General features: G+C 43.0%; 1 protein-coding gene and 1 long non-coding RNA gene across 13 annotated transcripts in view; one reads left to right on the forward strand and one right to left on the reverse strand.

Moving 5' to 3' along the window:
• Nucleotides 1–6,526: 6,526 nt before the first annotated feature.
• On the reverse strand, nt 6,527–9,190 carry LOC120749511 (uncharacterized). Its single transcript, XR_005699675.2, has 2 exons — nt 9,013–9,190; nt 6,527–8,220 (listed from the first exon to the last, which is right to left on the reverse strand). It is a non-coding gene; the product is annotated as an uncharacterized LOC120749511 (long non-coding RNA).
• A 1,088-nt stretch (nt 9,191–10,278) lies between these two features.
• Nucleotides 10,279–27,825, forward strand: part of KDM6A (lysine demethylase 6A) — a 148,443-nt gene continuing 130,896 nt past the window's right edge. For 7 of the 12 annotated variants that reach the window (XM_058419562.1, XM_040088804.2, XM_040088815.2 and 4 more), the window contains exons 1-2: nt 10,280–10,557; nt 10,762–10,825. In XM_058419562.1, coding sequence (XP_058275545.1) covers nt 10,400–10,557; nt 10,762–10,825 — 222 coding nt within the window. In that variant the 5' untranslated portion in view covers nt 10,280–10,399. Of the gene's footprint in view, nt 10,558–10,761; nt 10,826–27,825 lie in introns of all 12 variants that reach the window. The other 5 variants (XM_058419560.1, XM_058419561.1, XM_058419564.1 and 2 more) reach the window with 1 other exon arrangement.

The following is a 27,825-nucleotide window of genomic DNA, read 5'->3' on the forward strand; positions in this document are numbered from 1 at the left end:
GTGGAGGTGTGCGCTATCTTTGAATGCAAAAAGATGATACAAAGGTGAAAAGAGCCAGAAAAGTGATGGAGTAATTTCCTAGAAAAGACCTGGAACTTTGAACTGCAACTCTTCTGGTTTCCTTCCTATCTCAAACCAACTGGGTTACTTCTGCACAGGAATATGCCTTTGTGGATTCCTGGTGAAGAAATACATTTATTGTTGTGAAGAAACAACTTCCGATAAATTTAATTTACTAAAGAAACCTATCTGCAAAACCATATAACTGTTTATATCAAAAGGTGTAACGTTTTAGAAAAATAACCAGCAATTTCCATAAAGCAGAACTTCATTTATCTCTGAAATAAAAAGCTAACCAATTTCCACAACAAATAAGCCTGCACACTTCCCTTTCCTCAATATATGCTTGGTTTCATTAATTTTTCCTGGGCTAAATCTTATGTATTTCTCATCAATATAAATTTGGCCAATCTGCAAAATCTGAAGTACTCTCCCTGATGTAATTTTACTAGTTACTCTGAAGTCATTAGCTGGTATTATTCTTCCATTTTAAATACCCACAGGCATGATTCTAATTTTGAGTACAACAGTTAAGCTTCTAATACAAACAATTACATGTTCATGGGGAAAAACTTTCTGAATGTTAATGTCAAAGAGGAATCACAGTGCACATATTAAGGCTGCAAAGCAAGGAGATAGTAGTTAAAAGTTTAATTTTTAATCTTTAACCCTTGTGGTCTTTATTGTTTATTTATCATTACTTTAAACACTTTTCTAAATGGACATCTATAATCCCTAAACCTCTCAATAAGCATAATGGAAACATTTCAAAGCTGGGCTTAAGAGGGAGTGGGTAGTTTAGGAAGATAATCTTTATAGTTCTAAACGTAAGAATTAATATAAAAGACACAAATTCTTTTCTAAAAGTTTCTGTAAACAATGACACGAAAAAAAAGTAATCAGGAAAAAAAAAAAAAAAGGTAAGAGTTTTCCTTTAGAATGAAAGAAGAATGTGAACCATTTTCCTACATAATCTACCAGCTTCATCAGTTGTAGATTATGTTTCTTTATTAGCCTTGCCAGCTTTGTAAAACTTTCTCCTTTTTTCCATGCTCCATTGGGAAGGAAATGTGTACACAGGTAATGCAGCAAGTGTTATCTGGAAAAATGGGTTATTCCTCCTTCTCTGTGGATCAGGGTTTGATTCCCAGCAATAGCTGCTGCATCAGAACAGCAAAAAAAGAGATTGTGATAAAGACCAACAGCAATTTGTCCAATTCTTCCAACTTAAATCTAACCGGCAACCTAATAAACAATTACTCAGAGGTAGTAAGGAGTTAGTAGTAGGTAATTTCTATGGCTCATAAGCTTTTAGAGGTACCAGGTTTTTGTAATTTTTAACCTGGATTTTATTATTGTGATAGCAATCTGCAGTCAACCTCACAAGACACAATAACTTTACTGTGCTGGGCAGCTGTCCACCAGCTCCTCAGGCACTGCTAGGAACACGGTGAACGTCCTTACAAAACAATCTCGGGATTCTTCACAGCAGCTGTCAGCAGTGATGCAAGATTTATTAACAAGACAAGATTTAATTGAATTCAGTATGCTACTCAATAATGCAACCACTGTATCATCCGTTCTGGCATTTAATTTCACATTAAATTGATGTTATTCTTAAATATTTTTCAGTGTGCCACACAATATTGCATGGTAATGACCGTAGAAGTTGTCTGGAAGTGGCTTTCACCTCTCCTCTGAAATTGTCTGGGGTTTTGCTTGTTTTGAGGATTTTTGGTTGGTTGGTTTGGGTTTTTGTTCTGTTTGGGTTTTGTGGGTATTTTTGGTGGTGGTTTTTTTTTTTTTTTTTTTTTTTTTTTTTTTTTTTTTTTTTTTGGAGGGGGGTGGAGGCTGGATTATTTTTTAATAGAGGTTATTTCCATGACTTTGCCTCAGTTTCCAATATAGCTTTGCAAACAGGTACATCAGTATTGCTGAGGGGCTGCACAGGGTTGGCAACAGTGGCAGGGAGGGGACTATCAGGAGCAGGGAGTGCTTTTCCCAAATAGATGTCACAGGACCCCTTCTGAGGCACCATCATTTTGGTGACCCAGCTGTGTCATTTTTGACAAAATGCTAACACAGGCATTTGTTTTGCTAAGACTGGGGGTAAAAACCAAACCAAACCCAAAACAGATGATCATTTCTGCTTTTTGTCAGACACTTTGTAATTTGAACACAACATTCATGTTCTACACATTTAGTGGAAAACACCTAAGGGATAGAAAGAAGAGCTGGAATAAGTGACTGGTGAGAAGAATTCAGCTACACTGTTCAACCACTGGTCAAACCCAGCTCATACACTTGGCTCTTTCCTATCCTCTGTTCACAGAATCACAGGATGGTCAGTCAGGAGGGAACCACCACGGATCATCTGGTCCCACCTCCCTGCTCAAGCAGGGTCATCCCAGAGCACACATGGCACAGGATTGTGTCCAAAGAGTTCTGGAATATCTCCAGTGAGGGAGACCTCACCCTCTCTGAACAATCTGTTCAGCGCTCAGTCACTGCGCAGCAAAGAAATTCTTCCTCCTGTTCAGGTGGAACTTCTGGGCATGAGTTCCTGCCCGTTCCTCCTGCCCCATTGCTGAGCATGCCAGCTGCTGTTGGGATCTCCCTTTCTTGTACAGCACCAAACCACCACCCATGGCAGGGTTTGGAACAAAACCACTCCACCTGGGAGACAGAAACTCTGATCCTCCTGCTTGTACTTCCCATGCATTTTTTGCAAGACAAGAAGCACCTACATGGCAAAATTAGGTAACCAAACAGATATGAAAAAATCCAACTGATTCATAAAAGAGGCTTAACAGTAGGTGTTTTGTTCCTTGCTAATCACATAAATTGTACTCAGTTTTCAGAGACACAGAAGCACAAATAGTGCAGGATGTCTTGTTTAGCATGGGTTGATGTAACAAACCAGGAACACTGAATTTGCAAGAAAACCTGTGTCTTGCCTCATTTCCTGACTAAAGGAACTCTGATAAGTGTTTAAATTTTGAAAGCTTATCTGGACTGATCCATTAAAAATGTGACTTGATTTTTACTGAGCCGAGTCTCTTCAGAAGGTATTCCAGAACTTGCAGGTTCAGGTCCTTGGGACAGTGGGATTATTCATTAGAAATATTCCTACACTGAAAGAATATGTAATAAAAACAAAACCAATCACTTAATAAAAAACCCCAAACCAATTACAGGATCCACAACAGAAGTAGTTAAAATCACACATTTGTCCTCTTTTTTTGTGTAGGAAACAACTATAACCTGAGCAGGACCAATATAAATTTCTTAAGACTGTATCCAGGTCCTTTTTTATATAGATTACCATTGGGAAGAAACACGCACTTTCAAACTTTTATGTCTTTAAAATAGTGCCAGTTGCATCATTACTTTCATGGTCTCTAGACCAGACTCCAGTAGCTTGGAAGCATCTGAGTTCATCAGAGGATGTGGGTATTTTTGATCGAGAGGAAGGAATATTAGAGGAACTTTCTTCTCACTGATACTAAAAAGCCATTGGACAAATACTTTGTTACGTGAAGATTTGAATTCACAATTTCCAGTGAAATTCTGTGAGTCCACTAATGGCAGAAAAAGAACCAAGTTAAGGATATCAAGGTTTTGGAAAACATTGCAGATTCTCAGTGAAGCTTCTCTTTGCTGCCCCAATTCCCAAGAAACTTTTGTCCCATTGAGACCAATGGCAATTTCCTTCCTCTCACTCAGCTTTCAGTTTGGGATTACATATCCATGGAGAAAAACACAGTTTTAACTTTCCTCCCAAGAGTACACCACCACAGGACTCATTTACAGACAAAAATACCAAACCAAAACACCATTAGAGAAGAACTCACAAACTGACTTCAGTAGCACTGAGTCTATTGATTCAAATACACAACCACAAACTTCCAAACAGAAACCAAACCGTATCTTGAGAAACTCTAAGATGGGAAGTTCTCCAAACCATTCCTAGGGATTTCCTGTTTCACAGGTTCCCAACCAGAGTGCAGCTGAAGGGGAAGCAAGGGAAAATGTACTTAAAGGCAGGGTTAGCTTTGGATTTTGTGAATGTCAAGCTGATGGTAGAAATTACTTGTCTTCCTCACATCATCCTGGTGGTTGCAGCTCTGTGAGAGGCCTGATCCAGCTCTTATTGACATACAGAAGACACAGTGGAGCACAGACCCCAAGAGAAATTCTAAACATAATCTGCCTCGATAGTAGCAAACTTAAGAAAATTAAAAACCAGCAAAAACAACAAAAAACCCCACCACATTTCAGTTTGGTGTTTTGCTTAACTTCCAGTTACATACGATGAACACATCTATGTGCTTTGAGTACAATCCCATCTGTTTCATACTCATTGTGTCCTATACATCAAATTAATGGAATGCCACCTCATTTTGGGAACATTCAAACATGTAAGAGTGTTATCCTACAGCAACTAAGTCTTCAGATTTAAGCATGATGTTTTACTTCATTTGAAATGCCCTGACTCACGCATTGCTGGGGGCAATCCTGAAGGATGACAAGGATGGAGAACTGTCACTGTTTGTGTTCAGTAATTGCAGGATGGAGCTTCTCGAGCCCAGGCTTCGGCTCTGCCACACCCAACGTCCCAAAGCCGCTTCTGCTGTTTGCACCTTTCAAACTCTCATCTGTGCACCACCACTAGATTTATTATCTACCATCACCTGTGCAAAACCCTGACTTTAAAAGTGGCTGAAGTTGTAAGAAATGGCCAGGAGAGACTACAACCAAAATAGTGGTTTAGATTGGCTATTGAAGATTTTGTCCTTTTAGACATCCATATAAATGTTAACAAAAAGCAACGTCCACAACAGTTGAGGCTTTTAAAACAATTCCCAGATACTTTCTCAAAGAGACTTGTGTATGAAACACTAAATTAAATCTAGTAAGAGCATGTAACATCCTCTGTTCTTGGAGAAAAATAAAAATACCAGATAATAAAGTATTTTAGATAATACTGGATTCTCTCTCAGGATTAACAAAAGTTAACAAGATATCCATTCACCTGGTTTCCCGAGCATCAGGATTGGCTCTTTTCAAATGTTTATACAAAATCCCTCGTAATTTTGCTCAGAGCTGATTTAGAAATGCGGTTTATTTTTCACTTCCAAGCCAGAAAACCAGTAGGTTACAAAGGCATCAGCCCAGCAACTAATGTTAATTCAGTACATATAAAACCACCATAGAAACAAAAAAATGTGATTTTTCCCCTCTTCTTTACAGCATTTGCCAAATTCTATTAAGTTACAATTGTCAACCTGAAGACAAGTTAATATATCCACAGTATTTTATTATCAGCTTCTCAACAGAGAAGAGCTGCTCAAATTCCTGCATGGAAACACACAAGAAATTTCAGTTTCTCTGCACAGTTTTGGAAAAGCAGAGATCCTTGTTCAGGATCATCTCCTGTCAAACAGGTGATTTCTTTGGAAGGTGACAAATCATAAGCTGCCACATCTGGTTCCTAGGGGGAGGACAGACATTCACCTAAAACTATTACCATAAATGAAAGCATTTCCACATTTGGAACACATACCAAAGACAGAACCAGAAGTGCTGGAGGTGGGAGGTACAGGCACAATTGAAAAAAAGATCTAAAAAACTACCAACAGTAGCACTGTAAACTGTCAGTGTAACACAGATCTACGTACTGCAAAAACAGGATACAGATCTTCTACTGGCAGAGCTGCAGCAGAGGCTCCTGTGTTCATGCTGGCATGCAGAGAACTGACTGGCCTCTCTTAAACAGCAAATCTACACAACACCTCAAAATGCCCTGCTTTCCGAATTTCATCAACAGCTCAGAATACAGCTAAGGTGATGACACAAACTCATGGCTTTCCATGTTTGGGCTGAATTGCTGACATGTTGCTGCACAGGGGTAGATATTACTGCTTACCTGGTGACTGTGTGAACTTCTTATGGCAATGAATTACCACTTAACTCCCGAAGGAAGTCCAGCATTAAGCCTTTCAAAGACATTCCATATTTTAAACTCATGCTAACCAAGGACAGAGAAGGCAGAGGACAAAAATGACTAAATTATTATTGTCCTGTCTTGCTTGAATCATGAAGGTCTATAACCAAAGCATTTAGCCTTGATTTTCAAAACTTTCATTAAAATTTTTTTCTTTATAATAACTCATTTCCTAGACTAGTTCACGCCTCCTGCTATCCAAAGCTACCAAAGTATTTCTGAGATTAAAGAGCAATTTTTTCTTCAACACAGTGATAAACAGCATTGGGATGAATTTTTTTCCTGTTTTCCATATTAATTCTCCTACCCATGTATTGGTTTTCTTTACTGCCAGCAAAAGCATTTGCTCTTTATTTTTTTTTGTGGAGGAAAAAACCCAATCAAAACAACCCAAACCCTTGTGGTTTAGATCACCTTCCCCACCTTCTTGACCGCCATATGCTGTCAAAACACGGATCATCACACAACACTCATCAGAACTTTAATGTGGGCAGTACAAGGAACACGTAAATTGCAGGTCATTTTACTACGAACTTATGGACAATAGAAAAGTCACTGCTAAAGTCCAAAAATGAAGCACCACAGGATCTTTTGTTCCAAATACCAATAAAACAGTTTAGTAACTTAAGCTTTTCTTCTTTTACCTTGGAGTAAAAGAAAACAAAAGTAAGGAAAACAAAGGCAGAAAAAGAAAAGTGTTAATGAAACTTTTCTCCCTAACTGACTATTGCCAGATTTTACTAGTTTACACTGCTTTCCCTCATATGCCAAATAGCCACGTGTTTTAGGCAACATGACTAAAATTTGGCAAGCTGGCAGCAATGTAAGTATTAAATTTATGTTTTGTAGGACACAAGATGGCATCCTGTGGGTTCTGTTGGTCAGCCTGTTTTGTTCCTTGCTGTCTTTCAACACGTGTATGTTGTCACATGAATCCAAGATTGTCTCATCACATTTTGCCTCCTCTGCTGCAGAAGGATTTGCCTCAGTCAGACCTCTCCTGAGCTCTTGGGAGGATAATGTTGACTCCACACCTCAAAATCCTAAACAGCGGCATCAGTAGAGATCACACACGGCTCCTGAGCTTCTTCAGGCTCTTGGTTAAGGAGATGACCCCTGCCCTCACTTTCTGAGCTGGTCAAGGCTTGCAGCTGCCCAGAACTTCAAAAGGCAGGAATGGAAACAAAACCAATTTGAACTGATGCACCCAGCTTCAAACACCTCTGTTTTTCCAGGGATGGATCCTGTTGTAGGTGACTACAAAGTATATGCCTGGATTACAGAAGACCATGAGATTTCAATTATATCCAACAGGAACTGATCTACTGCTCCTTCAAATCTGCTACCTGACTTGAAAGTGACAGCAAATACACAAACAAATAAGGGCATCTGGAAATTCAATCCCAGCAATTCATGCAGGGTGTAGGGGGTTAAGAGTGGCACTGACAGTTCCAGAGAAGCAACTCAGCTGTTGTGACTTCAGGTACACATAAATTTCAGCTGAACTAGGACTCTCTGCTTCTACAGTCTCCTAAATTGCTCTGCTGTTTACCAATCCCTTTCTTCCACTGAGAAATGGTTTTGTCTACTCTTGCTGCTAATTTATACTCAGGATACTGCAAAGTGGAAACTTTACACCTGAGAGTCTAGATTCACAGAAACAATCTGCATTGAAATCCCATATTTATGGAACATTCCCAAGCAGTCTGGCTCTTGGCACTGATTTTGGCACCTGAGAAAATCCATGACAGAGAAGCCATGGGCAATACAGATGAACACAGATGTTTGATCATAGTGTTTCCCCTATTAACAGACTATGGCCCATTCCCAGAACCAAAAATAACAGGCTTTATCTGCATTCCAAACTGGCAAGTCCTTTAAACACAAATGCCTGTCTCTTATACCAATACTCTCAACAAACTGGCTGCTGACTCTTTTTTGAAGAAATGCAACATCATCAAACCCAGATGCCTTTTTTTTTTTTTCTTCCTGCATTTGCATCAGAAAGCAGAGCTACATTCCAAGAGTCTGCTTTTAAGAGCAGCATGGACACACCCCTCTGAGTCTTCGTTTGCATTATTTAAGACTTTGTCTTGACCAGGTCTCCATTCCTGCCAGTGTCTTTGCACCATCAGGACCAGAAAAGGATCCACCTGAAAAACATCACTGACACGTTAGTTTAACACTCAGAGAGGCAGAAACGTGCTTCAGAGTCGTGAGCACTATTGGAGAGTGGCAATTAAAGGAGAACCGGCAAGCAGGAGCATCTACTGCCTAGGTGGGTCTTTGACCCTGTTCACCGAATTCCCCAAGGCAGCTATTGGCTTTACTTCTGCTTTAGTGCACCTGGTAATCATCAAACAGGAAATTCAAATGGGAAAATCCAACCCAGACATGGAGCTTCAGCCAGACACTAGAGAAGCGATGCAATGCTGTTAGAGAAGACTGTTCTGATCCATTTCCAGAAAAATGTGGATAAGCTGTGTCTCAACATACCCACAGCAGGGCTCAGCTCCTCGTACACACCACAGCGGAGCTAAGATCAAATGATTTGCAAACACCTTACTTAAAAAGCCCTAAAACCTCCTGGCTGTGTGGTACTGTAAAGAGTAAGAAAACGTTGGGCTCCTAGTTGAGCTGAGAAGGGTGGAGGAACCCAAGGATGGTGTGGAGGCACAGGAACAGGTGTGGATGTCCCAATCTTTGAAGTGTTCAACGCCAGGTTGGAGAGGACTCTGAGCAACCTGGTCTAGTGGAAGGTGTCCCTGCCCACGGCAAGAGGTTGGAACGAGATGACCTTTCAGGTCCCTCAAGGCAGTCTAATGCTCAGGAAACACTTCATCTACAAGTCAGGCTGGAGCTACGCTAAGCCGTATGAAGCAGGGAAAGCAAGCAGCAAACCTCCTTTCCTTTCCGCGCCTAAAGAAACTCAGAGCTTTACTCACACGCGAGGCGTGCCCAGAAGCCTGAATTCCCAGGTGCTGCCGTCTCCATCCTTCGCGCTTTTCCCACCGCTCCAGCCGGGGCCGGGCCGGGCGCTCCCCGCCCTCACGCCCCGAGGCCCTCAAGGCATCGCGAGATTTGCTGTGCGTGTCGCACGAAGCGCGCGAGGCGGCCCGTGCCACGTGACAGCCGCGGGGGCGCGCGCGCGCCGCCGCCGGTGGGCGCTCCACCTGTCACGGGCTCCCGGGGGAGGTGGGGGTGGGCGAAACCAACGGCGGGGGAGGTTCCCGCCCTTCCGTGCGAGGGTTACCCGCCTCCTAAGCATGTCCTTCGTAGTCCCGTTCAGCCTCAACCTCGCTACGGGCAGCCTTTCTTTTCCGCTTGTGCCAACAGCGCCACGCCCGAGCGGGGCGGGGCAGGGGGGTGCGAGCGTGCCTGTTGACCCCCGCGGCTGAAACATGGCGCCTTCCTCAGCGGCGTCCACTCCTCCAGCCCGGAGCCCCCGTTACGCAACTCCACCCGTGAGCAGAGCCCTCCCTCGTTCCTCCTCCTCTTCCCACCCCAGCGCCCGCCACTCCCGACATCTCCCCCCCTCCCCCGCCGTCCGCTTTTAAAGGCGCATCCCAACCTGCTGGTGCTCGCTAATCGAAAAGCTCGTCTGACTGACGGCCCAGTCGACCTATTAGAAACAGAGGTTCTCCAAAACCCCACCCCCCTTATCACGTACCAACCAATGGCGTGAGGCCGGCGGGGAAGGCGGGCGGCGAGGGCCAACCAAACCGGAGCGCAGCGGCGGCAGAGCGCAATGACTGACGTAAGTCAACAAAGGTCACGTGGGGCACGGAGGCGGCGCCGATTGGCTGCGCGGACACGGGCGGGCGGGGCCGGACGGGGGGGGGTCGCGGTGGCGGCGCGCGGGGTCCGCGGTGTGACACAATTACAACAACTTTGGGCAGCGGCTCCGGGGAAGTTTGTACGGGCGGCAAAACGCACCCCGAGCCGCGGGGCGGGCGGGGAGGGTCCCCCCGGCTCCCCGATACCCCAGCTCCCCGCGCCGCCGGCAGCGAGCGGCGATGTAAACACCGCTCCGCCGCCATCCGCAGCCGCCGCCTCCTCCTCCTCCCCCGAGTCTCCAGCGCTGGGGCTCCCTCCCCCCTACTTCCCTCCCTCCCTCCCACCTCCTCCTCCGAGCAGCGGGGCTTCCCCCCGCCTCCCTCCCTCCCTCTCCCCTCCCCTCCCTCCCTCCCCCTCCCTGCCGGCTGTTGTTGTTGTAATAAAAGTTGTGGTGTGTGTGTGTGTCGGGCACCCCGCCCCGCCCGGCGCTGGGGGGTGTTGGGGGCGCGCAGGGAGGGGGGGGTGCGATCCGCGAGTTAATTACGCTGCGTTTCCATGAAATCGTGCGGAGTGTCGCTCGCCGCCGCCGCCTCTGCTGCTCCTTTCGGTGATGAGGAAAAGAAAATGGCGGCGGGGAAAGCGAGCGGCCAGAGCGAGGAGGACTTCGCCAGCTTGACAGCCCAGGAGAGAGAAGCCCTATCCGGCCTCGACAGGTACCCGCTCCCCACTGCGCCCCGGCCGCCTCCGTGTCCCGGCTCGGCCCGCGCTCCCTCCGTGTCACCCCGCTCCCCTGCCCGCGGCTCCCCGTGCGCCGCCGCTCCCGGGCCGCGCTCTGCCCTCGCCCGCCCGCCGCGCTGACTCTCGCTAACGCCGGTGCCTCTCTCTCCCCTCCCTCCCGCCCGCTCCCCTCCTCGCAGCCGGCTCTTCGGATTTCTGAGGCTTCATGAAGATGGCGCCAGAACGAAGGCCTTGCTGTTAAAGGTAAGCGCGAGGGTGGATGTGGAGCGGGGATGGGGGGGAGGGGGGGGAAACGGGGGATGGGGAACGAGGTGGCCCCGCCGCCCCTTCCCTCGGGACCCCCGGGCCCGCACGGTGAGTGTGTGCAGGGGGTGTGCGGGGGACACCGCCACCTCCGCGGGGTCTCCGCGCGTTGCTTGCCGCCTTTGCCCCTTTCCTTTTTACCACCCCCCCCCGCCGCCATTCTCCCCGAGCGGGACGAGGGGAGCGTGGCCATGCGGGTGCCCGTCCAGCCCCGGGACGGGAAAGTGGCGGAACCCGGGGCCGGGAGCGGACGGGCCGGGGGAGGGGGCGCGGGGGCGGAGGGGGGGGGGGGAGGCGGAGGACGAGGAGGCGGCGGCAGCGGGGGGAGAGCGAGCGAGGGAGGGAGGGAGGGCGCGCTCGGCGCTGCTGACGTTGCCGCTCCCCGGACCCTCCCTCGTGATTTTCGCCCCCAGCCGCCGGGAGCGGAGCCGGGGCCGGAGCCCGGAGGGAGCACGGGGTCCGGGCCGGGGCGGGCGCGGCGCTGAGCGGCTCCCGGAGCCCGTCAGAGTGACTTGTTTACTCTGCGGGCCCCGCTGCCTCCATCCAGCGTGCCCGGTCCTCACCGAGCCCCGCGTCCCGCCCGCCGTCCTGGCTTGACAGGGAGCGGGGCGTCCCGCGGGCTGCTGCTGCCCGGCCCGGTGTCCGGAGAGAGGTGTTTGTCTCTGTGGAAAGTTGTTGGCCCTGTCATTTAGTTAAGTAATGGCTGCTCCTGTCGGCCCAAGATGGCCGGACAGGGAGGAGAAAGAGAAGGGGGGGGGGGGAGGTAAACACGAAACAAACACCGGGAGCGAATGTGGGGAGCGTGGAGCCCCCGGTGAAGGCTGAGGGAAACTCTCCTGCGCATCCCAAGTTGCTTCTGGGCGCTTTCCTGCTGCTTTGCAGCGCCGGTGCCCTCCTTATCAACCTGTAGCACGTTCTGTTGCCCATCCGTGAGCTGCTGACAAAGGCTGTGCGGGCCGAGTGTCTGCCAGCTGTGCTTAAAACACCAAATGCCAGGGAAACAGTCGGGTAACAGAATAAGTGGAACTGTTTTTAAAATGCCACATGGCTCAAGCAAAGGAGACAGTGCTACTCTGGTTCCTGCTTCCTGGCTTGTTCCTGTCAGTAGTCTGGCGTTTGACACTGCTCATCCCATTGTTGTGCCCGGGCTGTATCGTGGAGATTTTTTTTTTTTCCTGCTGCCGCTTTTGGTTGATCTGAAGATTTGACTCTAAAGCGTGTTGAATTGGATAGCCTAGGCCTGTGCTCGTGTTTGGGTGTTTATTTCTTATGTCAGGATTGGAAAAGCTCAATGTCAGGATGTGGGGGAAGGGGGGAGGGATGGAAGGAAAAGCAAGTACACTTTTCTTTGTGCTTATATTTAACAAGAAAAAAAAAAATCTCGCGGTTTCCTTTCGATTTTCAGAGTTATTTATAAGAGGACTTCTTCCCATTAATCAAAAAGGTAGGGGAGTGACATGTCAAACCAGTTAAATAATGTACGTTAACTGTTGGTGGACCAGAACTCGGGTCTGCTCTGTGAATGCTGCTGAGGCTGTCGGAAATATTAGACCGAATCCCGTATGGGATAGAGCTTAAGAACGCCAGATAGAAAATAAAAGCTTCACATCTAATTAGATCATCTGTTGCATAAAATCCCCGGTTTAAGTTTTATTTTGCGTACTGTAAAATTAAGTGGTGCGAAGAGCATTTGAGCCTGTTAGTTGAGTTTTGTGCCTTTCTTACGTATAATGCTTTTTTAAAAATGCCAGTCCATTGTCATTTTAGTGTATACAATCTGAAGTTGCAGGGCGTTTTGGTAGTTTTGAAATATGTTTTCAGAAATACCTTTGTCCGTTCTTTTACTGTATTGATCTGCAAATCCACGCAGTGAATACAAAAAAAATCCCCAAGCAAACCAAATATTTTGCTATTTCACCTCAGTTTTCAGATGATGTTTTGTGTATTTATGAATTGCACAGTAACTCACAAAGCATATCCTTTGTAAAACTCGTCTCTGAGAAAGGTAGATTATTTAAGGAAGTAGAAGGATTAAAACGTTGCTGTTCAGTGCAGAGATGTTTGAGAGGGATTTCTTGGTTTGAACCAGTTTCGGTTTTGTTTGTGCTTTTTACTTTGAAGGAACGTGCTTGTGTTTCTGTTACCGATAAGAAGTTGCTATTTTTAAGGTATTTTCTCCTTCATTCCTGTTCTCTGTGTGTGAAGCTTTATGCAATTCATTCTCTATTGAGGGCTTTAGAACAATTAATCTAGCAGACTACTTTAATTCAATGTAGCAGTTATTTTTATAGTAGAAACTGTGGCCGAATATGTGTGCAGTTAATTAACAGGTTTTACAGTGATAGCAACAAAATGTTTCCTTTTGTGCATGGAGCAACAACAGCTAACAAAGACTAGACTCCATAATTATGAAATCCTGACTGATCTAAGAATCTACGAGGCAGCATGTTAGAGTGTGAGATTCATGTGCAAGTGTAGCAGGTAAAGGAAAACCATTGAGTCATGTTTCCAGAGGAATCCTTCACAAAGGCAGAAATTTCAGTGCTCCCCTTGATGTGAGAGGAGCACACCCAGTATTGAACCTTTTCCAGAGGCTGCCAGGCTGTAGCAGTGAGTGCTCTGCGGGGCCTGGCAGTGCTCCCCAGTTACCTGTGGTTGAGATGGCAAGAGCAGGGTACCTGTCTGGGGAGGCTGACGGAAGGTTTTGGGTTGTAAGTATTTGGGGAGCATCTTCTTTCTTTGCCTAGTACTTCTGCAGCAGGAGGACTCTGTTCTGGGCCTAAATTCGGTGCAAGAAGAGATTCCTTATTTTTGGTGGGGTTCAGTAAGGTGTGCGTTGGCTTGGAGGGGATTGCAGGGGGCCTTTGCAGTGGGAACGTGGGTTTAACGGAGCCACACCCTGACAGGATTTAGTAATAAGAAAACTGGGATCTCTTTGAGGGATGGAGGAAGCTTCGTGCCTAGAGCTTTAATTTAGTTGTGGATTCTCTTCGTGCTCCAGATCTGCAGTTCCCTGGTTTTGGTGATTTTGCTTTGTAGGATGTATGGGCTGTAGTATCATGAACTAAGCCAAACCGTGCTGCTGGGTGTAGCAAATCAAAAAAGCAGAATAAGACATGAGATCTGTACAATTTTATGAATTATTGAAGATGTAGACTAAGGGTCAGGAATATTGTAATGTTGCCCCATATATTGGATATGTGATAAAACAAAAGAAACTTTCCTGTTACAGTGTACATGCTCATATGGTGTATGTGTGACAAAGGTATGGGATTTTCTGTTGCCAACAATTTTGTGTTTATTTTGCAGAAAAAGAGCTTGAAAATCATAGTTTGCAGTTAGTGTGGTTTTGGGGAAGAGGAGAGGGAAATTAAGGTATCACCTTTCAAAGTGGTTGAAATGCTGGAAATCCAACATAGTCAGTTTTGTGTTGGAGAAAGTGCTCAGTGTTATGCTTCCGTAGTTGACAAGAACATGAACGTGAAGGAGGGGGAAAAAAAAAAAAAACCACCCAAAACAAAAACCCTCCGGGTGTCTTGTTGTCTTACTCCCAGGAAGGCATTCTGGCAGGAGGTGAAGCTTAAAGATTACTTGGAGGGGAGGGCAAGGATATCCATTGTATTGGAGTTGAATTGCAAAGCATTTCCTTTTTTTTTCTTCCTTTTTCTTTTTTTTTCTGTTGGGGTTTGTTTGTTTGTTTGTTTTTGAAGATGTTTCCCATGTTTAGTCAAAGTTGACTTGATTGCAGTGACAGACCATTGTTTCATAAGCTGTAACTGGCATCTGTACAGATGTAGGTTGATGTGGCTGGTCGGATGTATTGGGTATAAGATGCTTGTTAATTCCTATTCATTGAGTTTAATCAGTTTGTCATATCCTGTGGACAAAATCTGAAGCATGTTTCCATTTAAAAGTATTGATGTTGAAGTCGATTTGGAGCGATGAAGTAGTTCCACACAATATGCCGTGTTTTAGTCTGTTACCTCTCATGGTTTTGCAGCCCTTTTGTTTCCCAGCTGATTTTAAAAATGGTATTTCCTTTGTGTAAAGGCCACATGTGTTGACAAAATTAACAGCGTGCTTATCTGTGCTTTTATGAAGCTTACAAAGTAAGTGTGCAGTGACGATATTCTTTCATTTTTCTTACAATTGTAGTGTTACTTGTTTAAAAATAGTTTCAGCCAGTGTGAATTAATATATGCTGACTTTGTCCTTTCAGTGTTGACATTAATGTTAATTTCCTACTAATCCATAATAAAATATCGTCAATTTTATTTATAACAAACTGCTTGAAAAACAACTATGCAAGAAAACATTTTAGCAGGTTAGTCTCAGTGTAGTAAAGGGGTTTTATTGTTGGGGTTTTTTTAATAATTTTGGAAACATTTTGGCTTGATTTATTTTCATCAAAACAAAGAAATATTGCTTGAAAAAGAATTAAGAATGTTTGTCTTATATAATGGCAGTACTGGGAATTGAGAAACTGGAAATTGGTACCAGGAGACATTTGTAAGGCATTCCAGGAAGTGGGCAGCCTCTCCAGTTTCTGTAAATTTACATCTGACTTGTTCCTTTATGTTTGGGGTGGGGTTTTTTTAATACGTTGTGCATTTCCTATTATTGGTGTATTATCTAGTGTACTGTCTGTCTTGTGGAGCAAGTTGAAGTTAGATAAAATTCTGTAAATTGTGTTATGGGTGGAACTGGGTTCTAGTTTGGTTTTCTAGGATTTTTTGCAGGAATCACTATTTTAAAGTGTGTTTCTTGGATCATTTTAACTGGGGCATAGATTTCTTTTAAGATCAGTATTTTTGTGTGTGTGTGTGCACACTTTGGCCTTTGTATTAATAGGGTGCAGCTTTCTAGGATCCAATTAAGGTGTAATGGATGACACATTCTATAGTTTATGGTTGTACCATGTTTATACTTGGAAATCACAGCCATAGTATATATAATGTTTATCTTGGTACTTGCTTAGAGGTTTGCAGTATTTGTACTTCATCCAGTATTAAAACCGACTGTTTTTTTAAAATGGATGTTACACAGTACTGCAAGTAAGAAATACTTAGCACAAATACTTTTCACAACTAGTGTTCGAGACTTTTTTCCCCCTAAATAGTGGGATTTTATTGCTCTAAACATGTATCTCTGAATGTTTTGGCTGTTCCTTAAGTGTAAAGTACAGTGTTGATACTACTTTCTGAAGGCAAGAAAATTGATGAAATCAGAAACATTACACTTGTCATTTTAATGTGTTAATGAAGAGAGAAGGAAGGATGGATCTCAAGTCCACAAACAAAATGCTTTTGTGGAGGTGTAATTAGGATTGCAGGACTTTTGGTGGTTTGGCATTTGCATTTCACCAAGTTTTATCTTCACTATCAGGAGACTATTAATAGGGAATATAATGTAAGGTTTTTTTGTTGTTGTTGAATGCATGTTGCATATTGTCGCTTTAAAGTACTGATCTGCTGAGTCTGGAGGTTGAAGTGGTCCGTTCATCTAAGTGGTACATGTACATCAAGTTAAGATAAATCATGCCCTACTGACTTTAGTAATCAAATAGCCAAGGTGGGCAGTGGTTCAGGGTGGAGGAGAGAGGGAAATACTGCTGTATTTTAGCAGCTGAGTAATAGAGGTTCTGATAAATTATTTAACTCTCGAAAGTGTGAAGAAAAACTGTGGCAAGGGTGTGGCACAACTGCTTTCATCCCATTCCAGTGATGTAACCCTTGATCCTTTTGTGCGTCGTGCTGCTTGTGGCCTCTAGCTTTCAAAATTCACTCTAGGTGAATCCGGGTACAGTATGTGAAGAAGGACTAGACAATCTAAAGCTTTGTCTGTGAGTGCTGTTACTCAGGTGTGCTTTCAGCATGGCTCTGCGCCTCTGGCCAGCCTGCATGGCTGTTTGTTCACCGTAGTGGGTTGAGTGGACTCGGTAATTATAGAAGTAAAACTATCTGCAAATGTTGATACCATCTGAAGTAAGTGTTGAAAGCATCTTCTAAAAGCTATGCCATATGTTTGTTATACCATTTTAGAAAAGAGTAGATGTTTCATGCTTGGATAGCTTGGTGCGTGTAGAAGCATTTGTTTTCATTGCATTACTGAGATGATACAAAATCAAAGAGAGTCATGGAAAATGTTTATGGCTATAAAGTGACTTTTTCCTGATTAACACTTGTCACAGGACTTTCCAGTGCCAGAATTATATGCCATGGCCCACTGTTGTTCTTTATCCCACTGATGATTAGGCAAACTTATGTTCTGTGGAGAAATGAAGTTCTGGTTTCCAGCCTCACAGATCCATCAATTAAGCCTAAGGTTATTCTCAGATTACTGAACAAAAATAGTTCTTGGTCCTCACCTGATAAATTTCTGGATAACAGGAGGGATTTTGCTGTGTTTTCAACAATCTGAAAGGGAAGGAAATGTGTATATTTGTAGTTGGAGAATACTTAAATAGTTTTGTAAAAACTAGTTACTGCTTAGAGAGCTTGGATGAGCTTCTGCAGAAATGAACTAAGGAAATGGATTGTGAGTGTGAGGTGAGTGCAGAACTGAGCTGGGTGGCAGCTTTAGTGTTGGATCAGGTAGTTCCAGGAGCTGAACCACTGTCCTGCTCATTCTGAATGCAGATAGGTATGTGGATACAACCTCAGTCCTTTAGTGCCACACTTACCTTGTATTTTACATTGAAAACTCATTTAAGTTACTTTTTGTTTTAACCTTGTGAAGTCCTGCAGCTGTGGTGCTTAAAGCATGATGTTTGAGTGATATGTTTTCACAATTAAACATTGAAATGGTGCTTATTAAATTTGATGTGTCGTTATAGAGACCAGTTGGCTCTTTGTAGAAAATGTTAGCAATGTTAATCTTGCAGAATGCTTGTTTATGGTTAAAACCAGACAAAACTGAAATCAGTGGGTCTTGTATGGAGCCCTGCGAGGGCTGCCGGGATTTGTATAGGTGCACCTGAGAGGATAAGCTTCGTACCTTACAGGACATTTTTGGTATGAGGAAAGAAAGGAATTGTGTTTAATATAGTTCAATCTGAGTTTGTTGGACGAGGGAAGTTCAGTAAAGCAAGAAAAAAAGCTTAAATATTTATTACATGTTTCTGCTTTATGGATAGGCAGACTAAAGAAATAGCTATAGTAGAGTAATTCCTCTGTGGAAAAGCTCTTTCCAAGACTGGCCTGTTTAAATAGGGGTCTGTTCAAAGCTTGTTTTCAAGATGAGTTCTACTGATGCTGTCACAAGTCGATGGGGCTATTTGATAGTTTGTTTGTGGCCATTTTAAAGTTTGTTGAGTGGTACATTTCGAAATTGAGCCTCTGTCAAAGTTTTGCAGTGGTTCAGGTATTATTCTAGATAGTGAATATCATTCTTTGAATTTAAAGAAGGTATTCTTTACATACCTAAGATACCATGTTAATGAACTAAACCCCCATTGAACATATTTGGGAGTTGAAGAATATTGTTTATCAGGTACCTTTCACTTCAGAGTGTGAGAGGATGCAGGGATCACCATCAGGAGTATATTGACAAATTACCTTCTTTTATGGTTCTTGGATTTGCTATGTAGCGTTCATGGCAGGAGCTTATTTAATTAAGATGTAGAATTAAGAGCTCATTTACAGTTTTGTAAAGGGAGTGACTAAAAGTGTGTGATGAATTACAAACAGAACACTGTATGTCTACATATGAATTTCTTTTGTGGTAAGTTGTTAAATTAATTGTTGTTTGTTAAAATGGTGTTAAGTCATTTCCTTTTCTCATAGTGGCATTTGAGGATTATGATTCACTTCTCAATATTGATTGGTTATTACTCTAAAGCAGACTGAATTGTGAATATGCTTTTCATTAAATTTCTACTTCCATTTTTAGAATTTAAAATTCTGAACAATTTCAGAGTATCATTTGCAGCATTAGACAAAAGACCCAGTGCAACAGCTTTTAAAATAGAGCCAAGAGTTATATTTTTTCAGTCAGTATTCTGTTGCTTCCACTCTAGTTGCCATTTTAACTTCTTGTTTAAGCAGTGTTTTCATTATCTTGTGGTTTGAAAACTTAGTTGCACAGGAGTACAGAGTAGAATAATGAACTGAAATTAAGGTTTTATTTTTAGGTATTTTTCTTCTAGGTAACAGAATTTTAAGTATTTTCTGTTGCTTTTCATATGTTTCAGTGAAACCATCTTTGGGCCTCTGTGATGAACTAGGCTGGAGAACTGTTTCAGCTCAAAAAAACCTAGAAAAAACAAAAAACTCACTAGTTTTAAATAACCACTATTGAAGGTTAAGAGGCTTTAGAAATTCAGAGAGCCAGCAGCCATTCTGGTTGCTCAAAACTGAGTTGGGAGGGATTCCATGGGAAGATTTTGTGGTAGATAAAGGTACAATGTGAGTACTAGGAGTTGTTGCAGAATGCTCTTGTGGAAGCATGGAACCAGTTCATCACCTTTAAATGGAAGGGAAGTAGGTAGAGTAAGAAATGCCCTTGACTTAACTGCAAGCTCCCAAGTCTTCTCAAAACCCAAAAGAGAAGTGTACCGTGGATGGAAAAATGAACAAATACCCACTGAGATACAATGGCATTGCCAGAGCGTGCAGAGATGCAGTTAGAAAAGTAAAAGCTCAGCTGGACCTGAAATTATCTGGAGGTGTCAAAAACTGCAGGAAAGAATTTTTCAGGATCATAAACAACAAGCACAGAGGAAAATGCTGGCCCACTGTTAAACAGGAGAGGTGAATTAGTTGCCAACCAATGCTGAAAGCCAGAGGTTCTCTGCGCTTCTTTCACCTCTGTCTTTACCAGCACTCTTGGGCTCCAGACCGTGGGAACAAAAATCCAGTTTCATGCACAGACCTACTGTCTTTGAAGGAATTATTGGGGTGTAAACTATTACAGGAGCTTGACCCCTACAAATTACCCATCTCAGGCTGTTAAGAGAGCTGGCTGGATACTGCTGGGATGGTGCTCTCTGTAATCTCTGAGAAGTCATGCAGGTTGGGGAATGTTCCAGAAGACTGGGATAAGGCTCATGTTGCCCCATCTTAAGGGTTTAAACAAGAACACAGGAAATTATCAGGCCGTCAATCTTACCTCAGTCCCAGGGGAAGTTATGGTATGAATCCTGATGAAGCACATGATTGGGAAAAGCTGGCGTGGATTTACCAAGGGCAGTTCATTCTTGGCAGACCTGATTGCTTGGTGGATATGGAACTAGACATTGTCTTCCTGGATTTCAAGTCTTTCCATGCTGTTTCCCACAGCCTCGTCCTAGAGAATACCAGTGTGTTATATTCCAGACAAGGAGTCTGTATGCTGGCTGGGAACTGGCTGATGGGCCAGAACACTCAGAGCAGGGTGGGAAATGCTCCTTTTCAAACTGGCTGCCTGTCACAAGTGGAGTCCCCAGGAACTGGTATTGAGCCACTGCTTATTACTATCATAGGTAATCTGGATGGTGGGGTCAAGTGCGCCCTCATGAATTTTGCTGAGGTACCAAACTGGTTCAGGAACCTGCAGAAAGGAGAGCCACCCTGGAGAAAGTCCTGGGTGAGCTGGAAGAATAGACTGATGAGAATCTTAGGAAGTTCAGCAAAGACAAATGTAAGGTCTTGTATGTGGGAGAACATGATCCAGGAGTGCAGCACAGTCTGGGATCTTTCTGGATGGGAAGCGACTCTGTGGAAATGGACTGGGGGATCCTGGTGGATTTAGCTCGATAGAAATGTGCTGCTGTGGCAAAGGGGGACAGTAAAATGCTGGATTGCACCAACAAGGACAGAAGAGTTACCATTGTACTCTACTCAGTGCTGGTCAAGCCACACCTGGAGTATTTGTGTGCAGTTTTGGTGGCCAGGCTGCAGAGGGTCCGGAGAAGGGCTGCAAAGATGATCAAAGGACTGAGAAGCTGAACTGTTAAGAATGGCTGAGGGATCCTGGTTTGTTCAGCCTTGAGAAAAGCAGGCTTTGGGAGAGATGCTACCAGCGAGTTCCAGTACTTAAAGGGTGCCTACAAAGAAGATGGAGACTCCATTTTTACAAGGAGTTACATTGATAAGACAAGATTTAATGGATACAAGTTACTCCTGAGGACTAACTTCTGATCGAGCGCAAGAAAATCTCACGAAGAGAACAGTCAGCCATTGGAATAATCTCTCAAGTGCCGTGGTGGGTTCTCCAGTGTTGGACACTTTCAGAATGCAGCTGGACAGTGTGCTGGGCCATCTTGCCCAGCCAGTGCTTTTGCCAGGAGAGGTTGGATCAGATGATTTTTCATGCTGCCAGAAATTGGTGAGAATTCACACCATTTAGGGAGTCTCACACACCTCACCCAAGACTTCAACCGCTGTGTCCGGAGTCCATTTGCAGCAGGAGTGCCCAGTGGTTTGGTGTATGGGTGCTCCTACAGGCTCTTGGACACACTTCCTCCTTTGAACTTGACCTTGAGTTCCTGCACCAAAGACTCATGCATTGGATTTGTAAAAATAAATCATTTAATAGTGATACAGCAGCGGGTCTTGAGCTGGGTGCCTGTGAAAGGGGACCCAGAAAAAAGAAATCCTTGGGCTTTTATACCATTTTATTCTCTTACATTGTGGTATTTTCTTGATTCTCTGAGTGCAGTTCATTTTGCAGACTTACAAATCTGTGGAGGTCCTTTGAGAGATTTGGGAGGCTGGGGTGGGTCCTGGTTAGTGTGACACTGTGTCTGTGGGCAGGGACATCTGCCACTAGACCAGGTTGCTGAAAGCCCTGTCCTGTCTGTTCTTGAACGCTCCCAGGGATGGAGCGTCCACAAGTTCTCTTTCTTCCTGGAGAGGAGGGATGGAATGAGTGCAGTGGCTTGGCTTCCTCACTCTGTCTGAAGGAAGACCAAGTACTAAATGAAGTTACACTGCCACAAGCAGATGTGGGACGGGTTCAGATCTGAGCGTGTGTGCAGCAGCAAGAGTGCCAAAATGTGTGTAAGAAGGGCTGTATAGGAGAAAACTCTGAATGAAAGAAAGATCCTGAGGGATCTGGGTTGAGTGCTTCATGAATTATGTTTGAACCTATGACTACTGAAAATCAGGCCACCCATTGATTTTAGGGAAGTGGAGAAATGAAGCAGTCTTTTGGGAAGGTTTTTCAGAAAATAGTGCTATAAGAAGACATTTTCAGTTAAAGGAAGTAGAAGAAAGGTTGAAATAGGATACTTAGATTAGATGTGAGGAAGAGTAGGAAACAAAGGAATTGCATGGGTGACTTTGTGATGCAGACCATTTTGGTGTTGAGGGGAATGGCGGTGTGAATCATAGTGTTTTTATTCTTCCCAGCAGCTACCTGAATCTTGTGCCTGGTTACCATCTAAACATTACTGCTAACTTAAGTAGTGTTTAAGTGTTTTATTGTGCTGGAGTCTGCCTCAAAAGATTTTATAAACAGGGTAAATGGGAACAAAACAGAGATAACAAAATTACAGAGAGTTTGTGTAGGATGTGAAAAAGTTTAGTAAGTTCTGAGTATAATATAATTCTTTGCCATTTTGAAGTAAAAGTAAGATGTTGGCTGTGGTTTTTATGCCTTTATCTTAGACTGCTGCTCCCTTTTTTCCTCCTTATCCCTCAAGGAAAGGAAGAGTAAAGAAACTTTCTGTTTCTTTCCTCAAGGTGAAAATGAAGCCAAGAACTCCCAAGTGTCTGTTCCCATGTCATGTTTTGCTGCCTTTAGATTTGAAGGATAAAGAAAGCTGAGCAAGTGTGGAAGATACAGATGGATATGTTAAAAGGGCAAGAAATAGTTTAAAGTGTGGAACTGAAAGCCTGTGTAAGGGAGAACAATGCTGATCTGGAGCATTTAACAGTACAGTTTAATAGAACAAAGTGTCGAAAGAGTGTAAGATAAAGTGGAAGAATAAGAAAAATGGAGAACATCCATTATATAACATCATAAAGCATGTCATAGGAAACCTCTGGCAGGAGAGAAAAAGTGGAATGATATTGGGATGAAAAAAGAGCTGCAAAAATTATGTACATTAGTTGGTAAACTTTAATGGAGCTTCTGGGCATGTTACAAATATAGTAACTGAGGGTAGATTTTACACACCGTGGTTCTCAATGCTTTATTTGTTCTTAGTCTCTGGTGTGGTGCACAGAAATGTGTTGTTTTCCGAGTATTTTTAATCTCTCCTGGGTTTTAATGGTTGGAAGGGCAGAGCCTTTGAATTTGTGATTTTGTTAATACTTGAACACCGTAAGTTTTCAAGAGTGGGAGACTACAAAATTCTGAAGGACTAAGATTTCAAGTGTTACCTGGTAAAATCATCAACAAATTAGGCATAAGGGCCTTTTTTGCTTCTTAAAAAAAAATGTTTTTTACTTGCTTTTAAGCAGAGATAAGTGTTCATTTGTTCTTTTTTTAATTCAAAGGAAAAAGTGAGACTAGTTTTTATAATTTATATTTTTTTATAATGAATTATAGTAAGAAACGGTTCAGCTAATTTTGAATCAGAGTAATACATACTTCTGTACTCCTTGCTTAAGAGAAAAACATTTTTAAAAAGTGTTGTGTAGGAAAACGACTGGAAGCATCAGGCATTACAACAGAGATGTGTGTCTGAGCCAGCCTCTGCTGGTGCCTTTGTGAAACCCCTCACACAGGCTGAGAATCACAAATATCCTGAGCTGGAAGGGACCCACAAGGATCATTGAAGTCCAGCTCCTGGCCCCAAATAGAAAAATACCAAAAATCCCACCCTGTGCCCGAGCATAGATCCACATCCTACCTTTAGTATAGGAGCACATGGAATATTTAACTAACAAGTTACGTTTTTGTACTTGAGGGCTTTCTTAACTGTAGTTACCAAGTGGAGGAAATTAATAGTTGAAATGGCTTTAATGCCTCCTCTGGCTCTATATGGGGAGGATTTGGAGGTGTTTATGCTTACAGCAGAGTTAATTTTTGTTGCCTAAGTAAGATGAGATCCCAGAAACCGTCAGAGTCCACGTTAACTAATGAGCAGAAGTAGGTCTCATTTTCTACCTTTAAAGGTCTGTGTTAACTTACAAGTTTATGTGTTAAAAATGTATTGCTTCTGACAGTTTCTGGGATTAGTTATATACTGTCCGTCCTGGCTGAATTGATGGGATTTTTTTTTCTCTGTATTGTCTCAGTACAAGTAATATTTACAGGTTTAGTTGCTATAAATAATTTGAAAAAAAGTATTAATGGTTGAATGGAAGCCTGGAAAGGAGACATTTGCTATGTTGAAAAAGGAGAGCATGGCAGAAGCTGCGTTGTAGCATGGAAATATATTGGAGGCAGTTTATTTGGGACAGGTGAAAGAATTGTGGAAAGATGTGTAAGGTTCCTTAGGTAATTGTGGATGGTGGGGATATGATCATTGCATGGCACTGTGATGCCTGATCTTGGAGATTGTCTTCAGTTAATCTGAGAGCGTAGATGTGCTCAAACTCCGTGAGGAAAAACATGGAATTAGAATGTTGCAGTCTGTTTATTCCCTGCCAGTAAAAATGCTGTCATCTTAAATTGTGCTTTTCTTTATGAGTTGATTTTCTTTCGTGGTGGCGGCTTGTTTTTTGGTTTTGAATGGTAGAATGTTTTCCTGTAGTACCAGTTGCAAACTTGCAGCTTGCCTGTATTGTGGCCAAAAATCTGAGAACAATAACGACTCCATTATGTGCAGTGAGAAAGGAACGTTTGTACTACTTGCTTTTAATTGCTAATTAAGCCAAGTCCTCGGTAGTTTGAAAGAATGGAATAGTTTATGCCTTTCCACTTTAGACCACTATTTGCTGCTTGGTTGTGGAGAAGGATGGAAGGGGTGATTTTTATGATGATTTCTGGGTGAAAGTGAAAATACGTAAGAGCAGTCATTTTTCACAGGGAGCTCTGAGGATTCAGGGAATGTGCAGTGCCTGTGGAACTGAGGAGCAGCTTTGGATTTCTGTGCTGCTGGAGAAGGCCAGGCAATGCCACCTGCCCTGTCCTCAGCACTCTGGGTTTTGCTTGACTGCTCTGCTTCAGTTTCTCTATTCAGTTTAAAGGTAATTTCAGTTTTTCCAGATAAGCAGCGGGGGGGTCTTCTAATAAAAGCTTGTACATATTTTGAGATTATTTTAATTTGTTCTTGATTATTAATTTTTTTTTTAAAGATCAGAGAATGAAGTTACCTTGATAGAGTGCAGCACTGGTTCCAGTGCATTAGAACTCCCTGACTTTAAAGATTCTTCAGCACATATAGGTAGGAATTTTCTGACTCCAGGAAACTCCGCTTCCAGAGGGATTGGTAAGCAGATATGCAGATTTACCAACTGAAATAGGAAAACAAGTTTCAACTACAGGTCATTCCACAACTTTTTCCTCAGGGCTTTCTCACTTCCACAGCCAGAACTCAAAAATGGAACAAACTTGATTTAGAACAGTTCATTAATGAGTAGCTTAAGGTGTGTCAGGCTTCAGACAGCTGGAAAGGAGAAGGAACACATTCCTGCTCCACTGGCTTCATTTTCATGATTTTTCTGCAGTATTTGAGCACCTTTCTAGGTTCTTTTAATGTCATGTCTGAAACAAACTCATTCTCATGCAGAGATTACCTGTTTCACTTGGCACCTTGTTTGTCAGTGATTTCTTTTTCTAAATAAAAAAATGCTATGGAGTAGCATATATATATATATATATATATAAAAATAAATACTGGTACCTGGGTTTAAGAAGGAGTGTGCTGTCAGATTTGGACAGCCTCTGGGTGTTGATGTTCCCACATGGATCTCAAGCTCTGCTGCTGTACCTGAGCTGGCATTTCTTCTGCTCTGACAGGAGTTTGTGTTGGCATCGCTGCACCATCACCTGCAGCGTCAGAATCAAACCCCCTCAGAGCTCTGTGCTGCTGCTGTAGTTGAAGGGTTGTACCAAGGTGTGTGATTTTTTTCTTACCCTCGTGCCTGAACGTGGTACAGCTGGTTTTTGTGAAGCAGCAGTGGTGTGTACTGTTGGGACACTACCTGTGAGAAATGAGTTTTGTGGATGAAAACTCTAGTGTGAGAGGAACGACCAGTGTTATTTAGGTGGTAGGTAGAAGAATATTATTAAACATTAGATGCATTTGTAAGATGTTGCAGCATTTATGTAACTTGATAGTGCTTGTTAAATTCGTAATTTGTTTGTGTAGAAAAAACTCCCGTTTTTCCTAGAAATTAACAAACAGGTACTGAATGGATAGAGGAAGGTACTGTGATATTGCCTCTCCTTCCACAGTCAGATAAGAGAGTAAAATTAATTTAGTTACTGCTTCTGAATAGTTTTGGTTCTTATTGTAAAGCTGAGTTCTATTACTCCTTGAAATGCACTTATGAAGTGAAACGTTGAGTTTTCTTCTTGCATATTAATCAGAATCTTGGCATTTGATTATGCCTTTGGTTGGACCTCTTGCTTTGCAAGAACTTAAAAGGAAGATTGCCTTACTTTTGGAGGAGGAGTACCTCTTGGGAGGCACAGCTGCACAGCACTTGGGGATTCAGCTGGAATAAAGGGTGGAACTTCATTGCCAAGTGGCATCTGCTTCACAAGAGTGGCAGTGGGGTTGCACCTGCATGTCTGTATGAAGCTGTAAATCTGTGTAAGGTGTCTTGTCTTTAACAGAAGCTCCGTTACTTGTGTAATGTTGCCCTCCTAACCTCTCCAGAAAGTTAACAGATTGATTTTTCTTTTTGTGTCTCTCCATCATGTTATCATAGCCCCCTGCATTTTTAGATCTGTCTGTCTTAAATTTTGCAAGCACCTGGCCTCCTGTCACGTAAGTGTCATGATGCGTGGTGTCAGTCATAAGTTTGCATGTAGTGGTCTGAAGAGATGTAGGTGAGGGGGAGACACTCGTTAATTTTAGGAAAAAATAGTTTCAAACAGTTTATTTTCAGCATTACTAAATTTTCCACCTTTCCCTAGGTCTACTACTATGCTTTGCTGTTAATGTATGAATAAATATGCAAAATTAACCCAATTAATTGTAATAGCACATCTTAATATATACATATCTTAGAATGATCCTCAACAGCTTTCTCTTGGATGCTGTCATACAAGTATTTAGTGTTTTATTTCAGTGTGTAGCCTGCATTACTATGGCGAAATCCCTTTAATTTAGTGTCATCTACTATTAGGCGGGCAGACTGAGAAAACCAGTGTTCTGTCTGAGCTCTTAGAGATCTATATTCTCAGTGAAGGAGATGTTGATACTTTGTCACTCTACAACTCCCTGAAAAGAGGTTGTCGCCTGCTGGGGGTTGGTCCCTTCTCCCAGGGAACCAGGGTTGGTCTTTTTCAACCTTACACAAGGTTTTCTCTTGGGCCACATACTTAAATGAGAAAGTTAGTTTATGCTTATCAAGTGTTTGACTGCTATAACCAGTGGAATGAGGATCTTGAAATATTTTGGGAAGTAGCCCATATTTGTGACATGAATCCTATTAGTTGTTCAGTCTAAATACAAGCCTCTAAAATATGAAAGATGTTGCTTCTCACAGGCTGGATAGAGGTGAAAGAAAGATCAGTGTGGAGAAGGCTTGCAATGCTAAACTTGGATTAAGAAGCCATCCTTGAGGGCGATCCCACCTTATAATGGATTTTTTTTTCTTTTTGTTTTGAGGCTGCTCTAAATTGCAAGCCTCCTGTGTCTAATGTTTGCTTCACCTGGAGATCTGTAGATCAGATACAAACTGACCTATTTGATGCATTTGGCACATGAGGTCATGGAGTAGGTGACTGCTGATGGTTGGAAATGAATCCTAGAAATGAAGGAGATGCCAACTTAGCCTTTTTGGGCGAGTTTTGAATGTACAACACATTCCTCTAGTAGAGTTCAGGAGAGTGAAGGGGTGTTTGAGAATTGAGCACAGTATCATTTACCTAGGAATGGCTTAGCCACAGGTAGT

The sequence above is a fragment of the Hirundo rustica genome, chromosome 2, assembly GCF_015227805.2.
Source record: "Hirundo rustica isolate bHirRus1 chromosome 2, bHirRus1.pri.v3, whole genome shotgun sequence".
In the NCBI taxonomy this organism is placed as follows: Eukaryota; Metazoa; Chordata; class Aves; order Passeriformes; family Hirundinidae; genus Hirundo; species Hirundo rustica.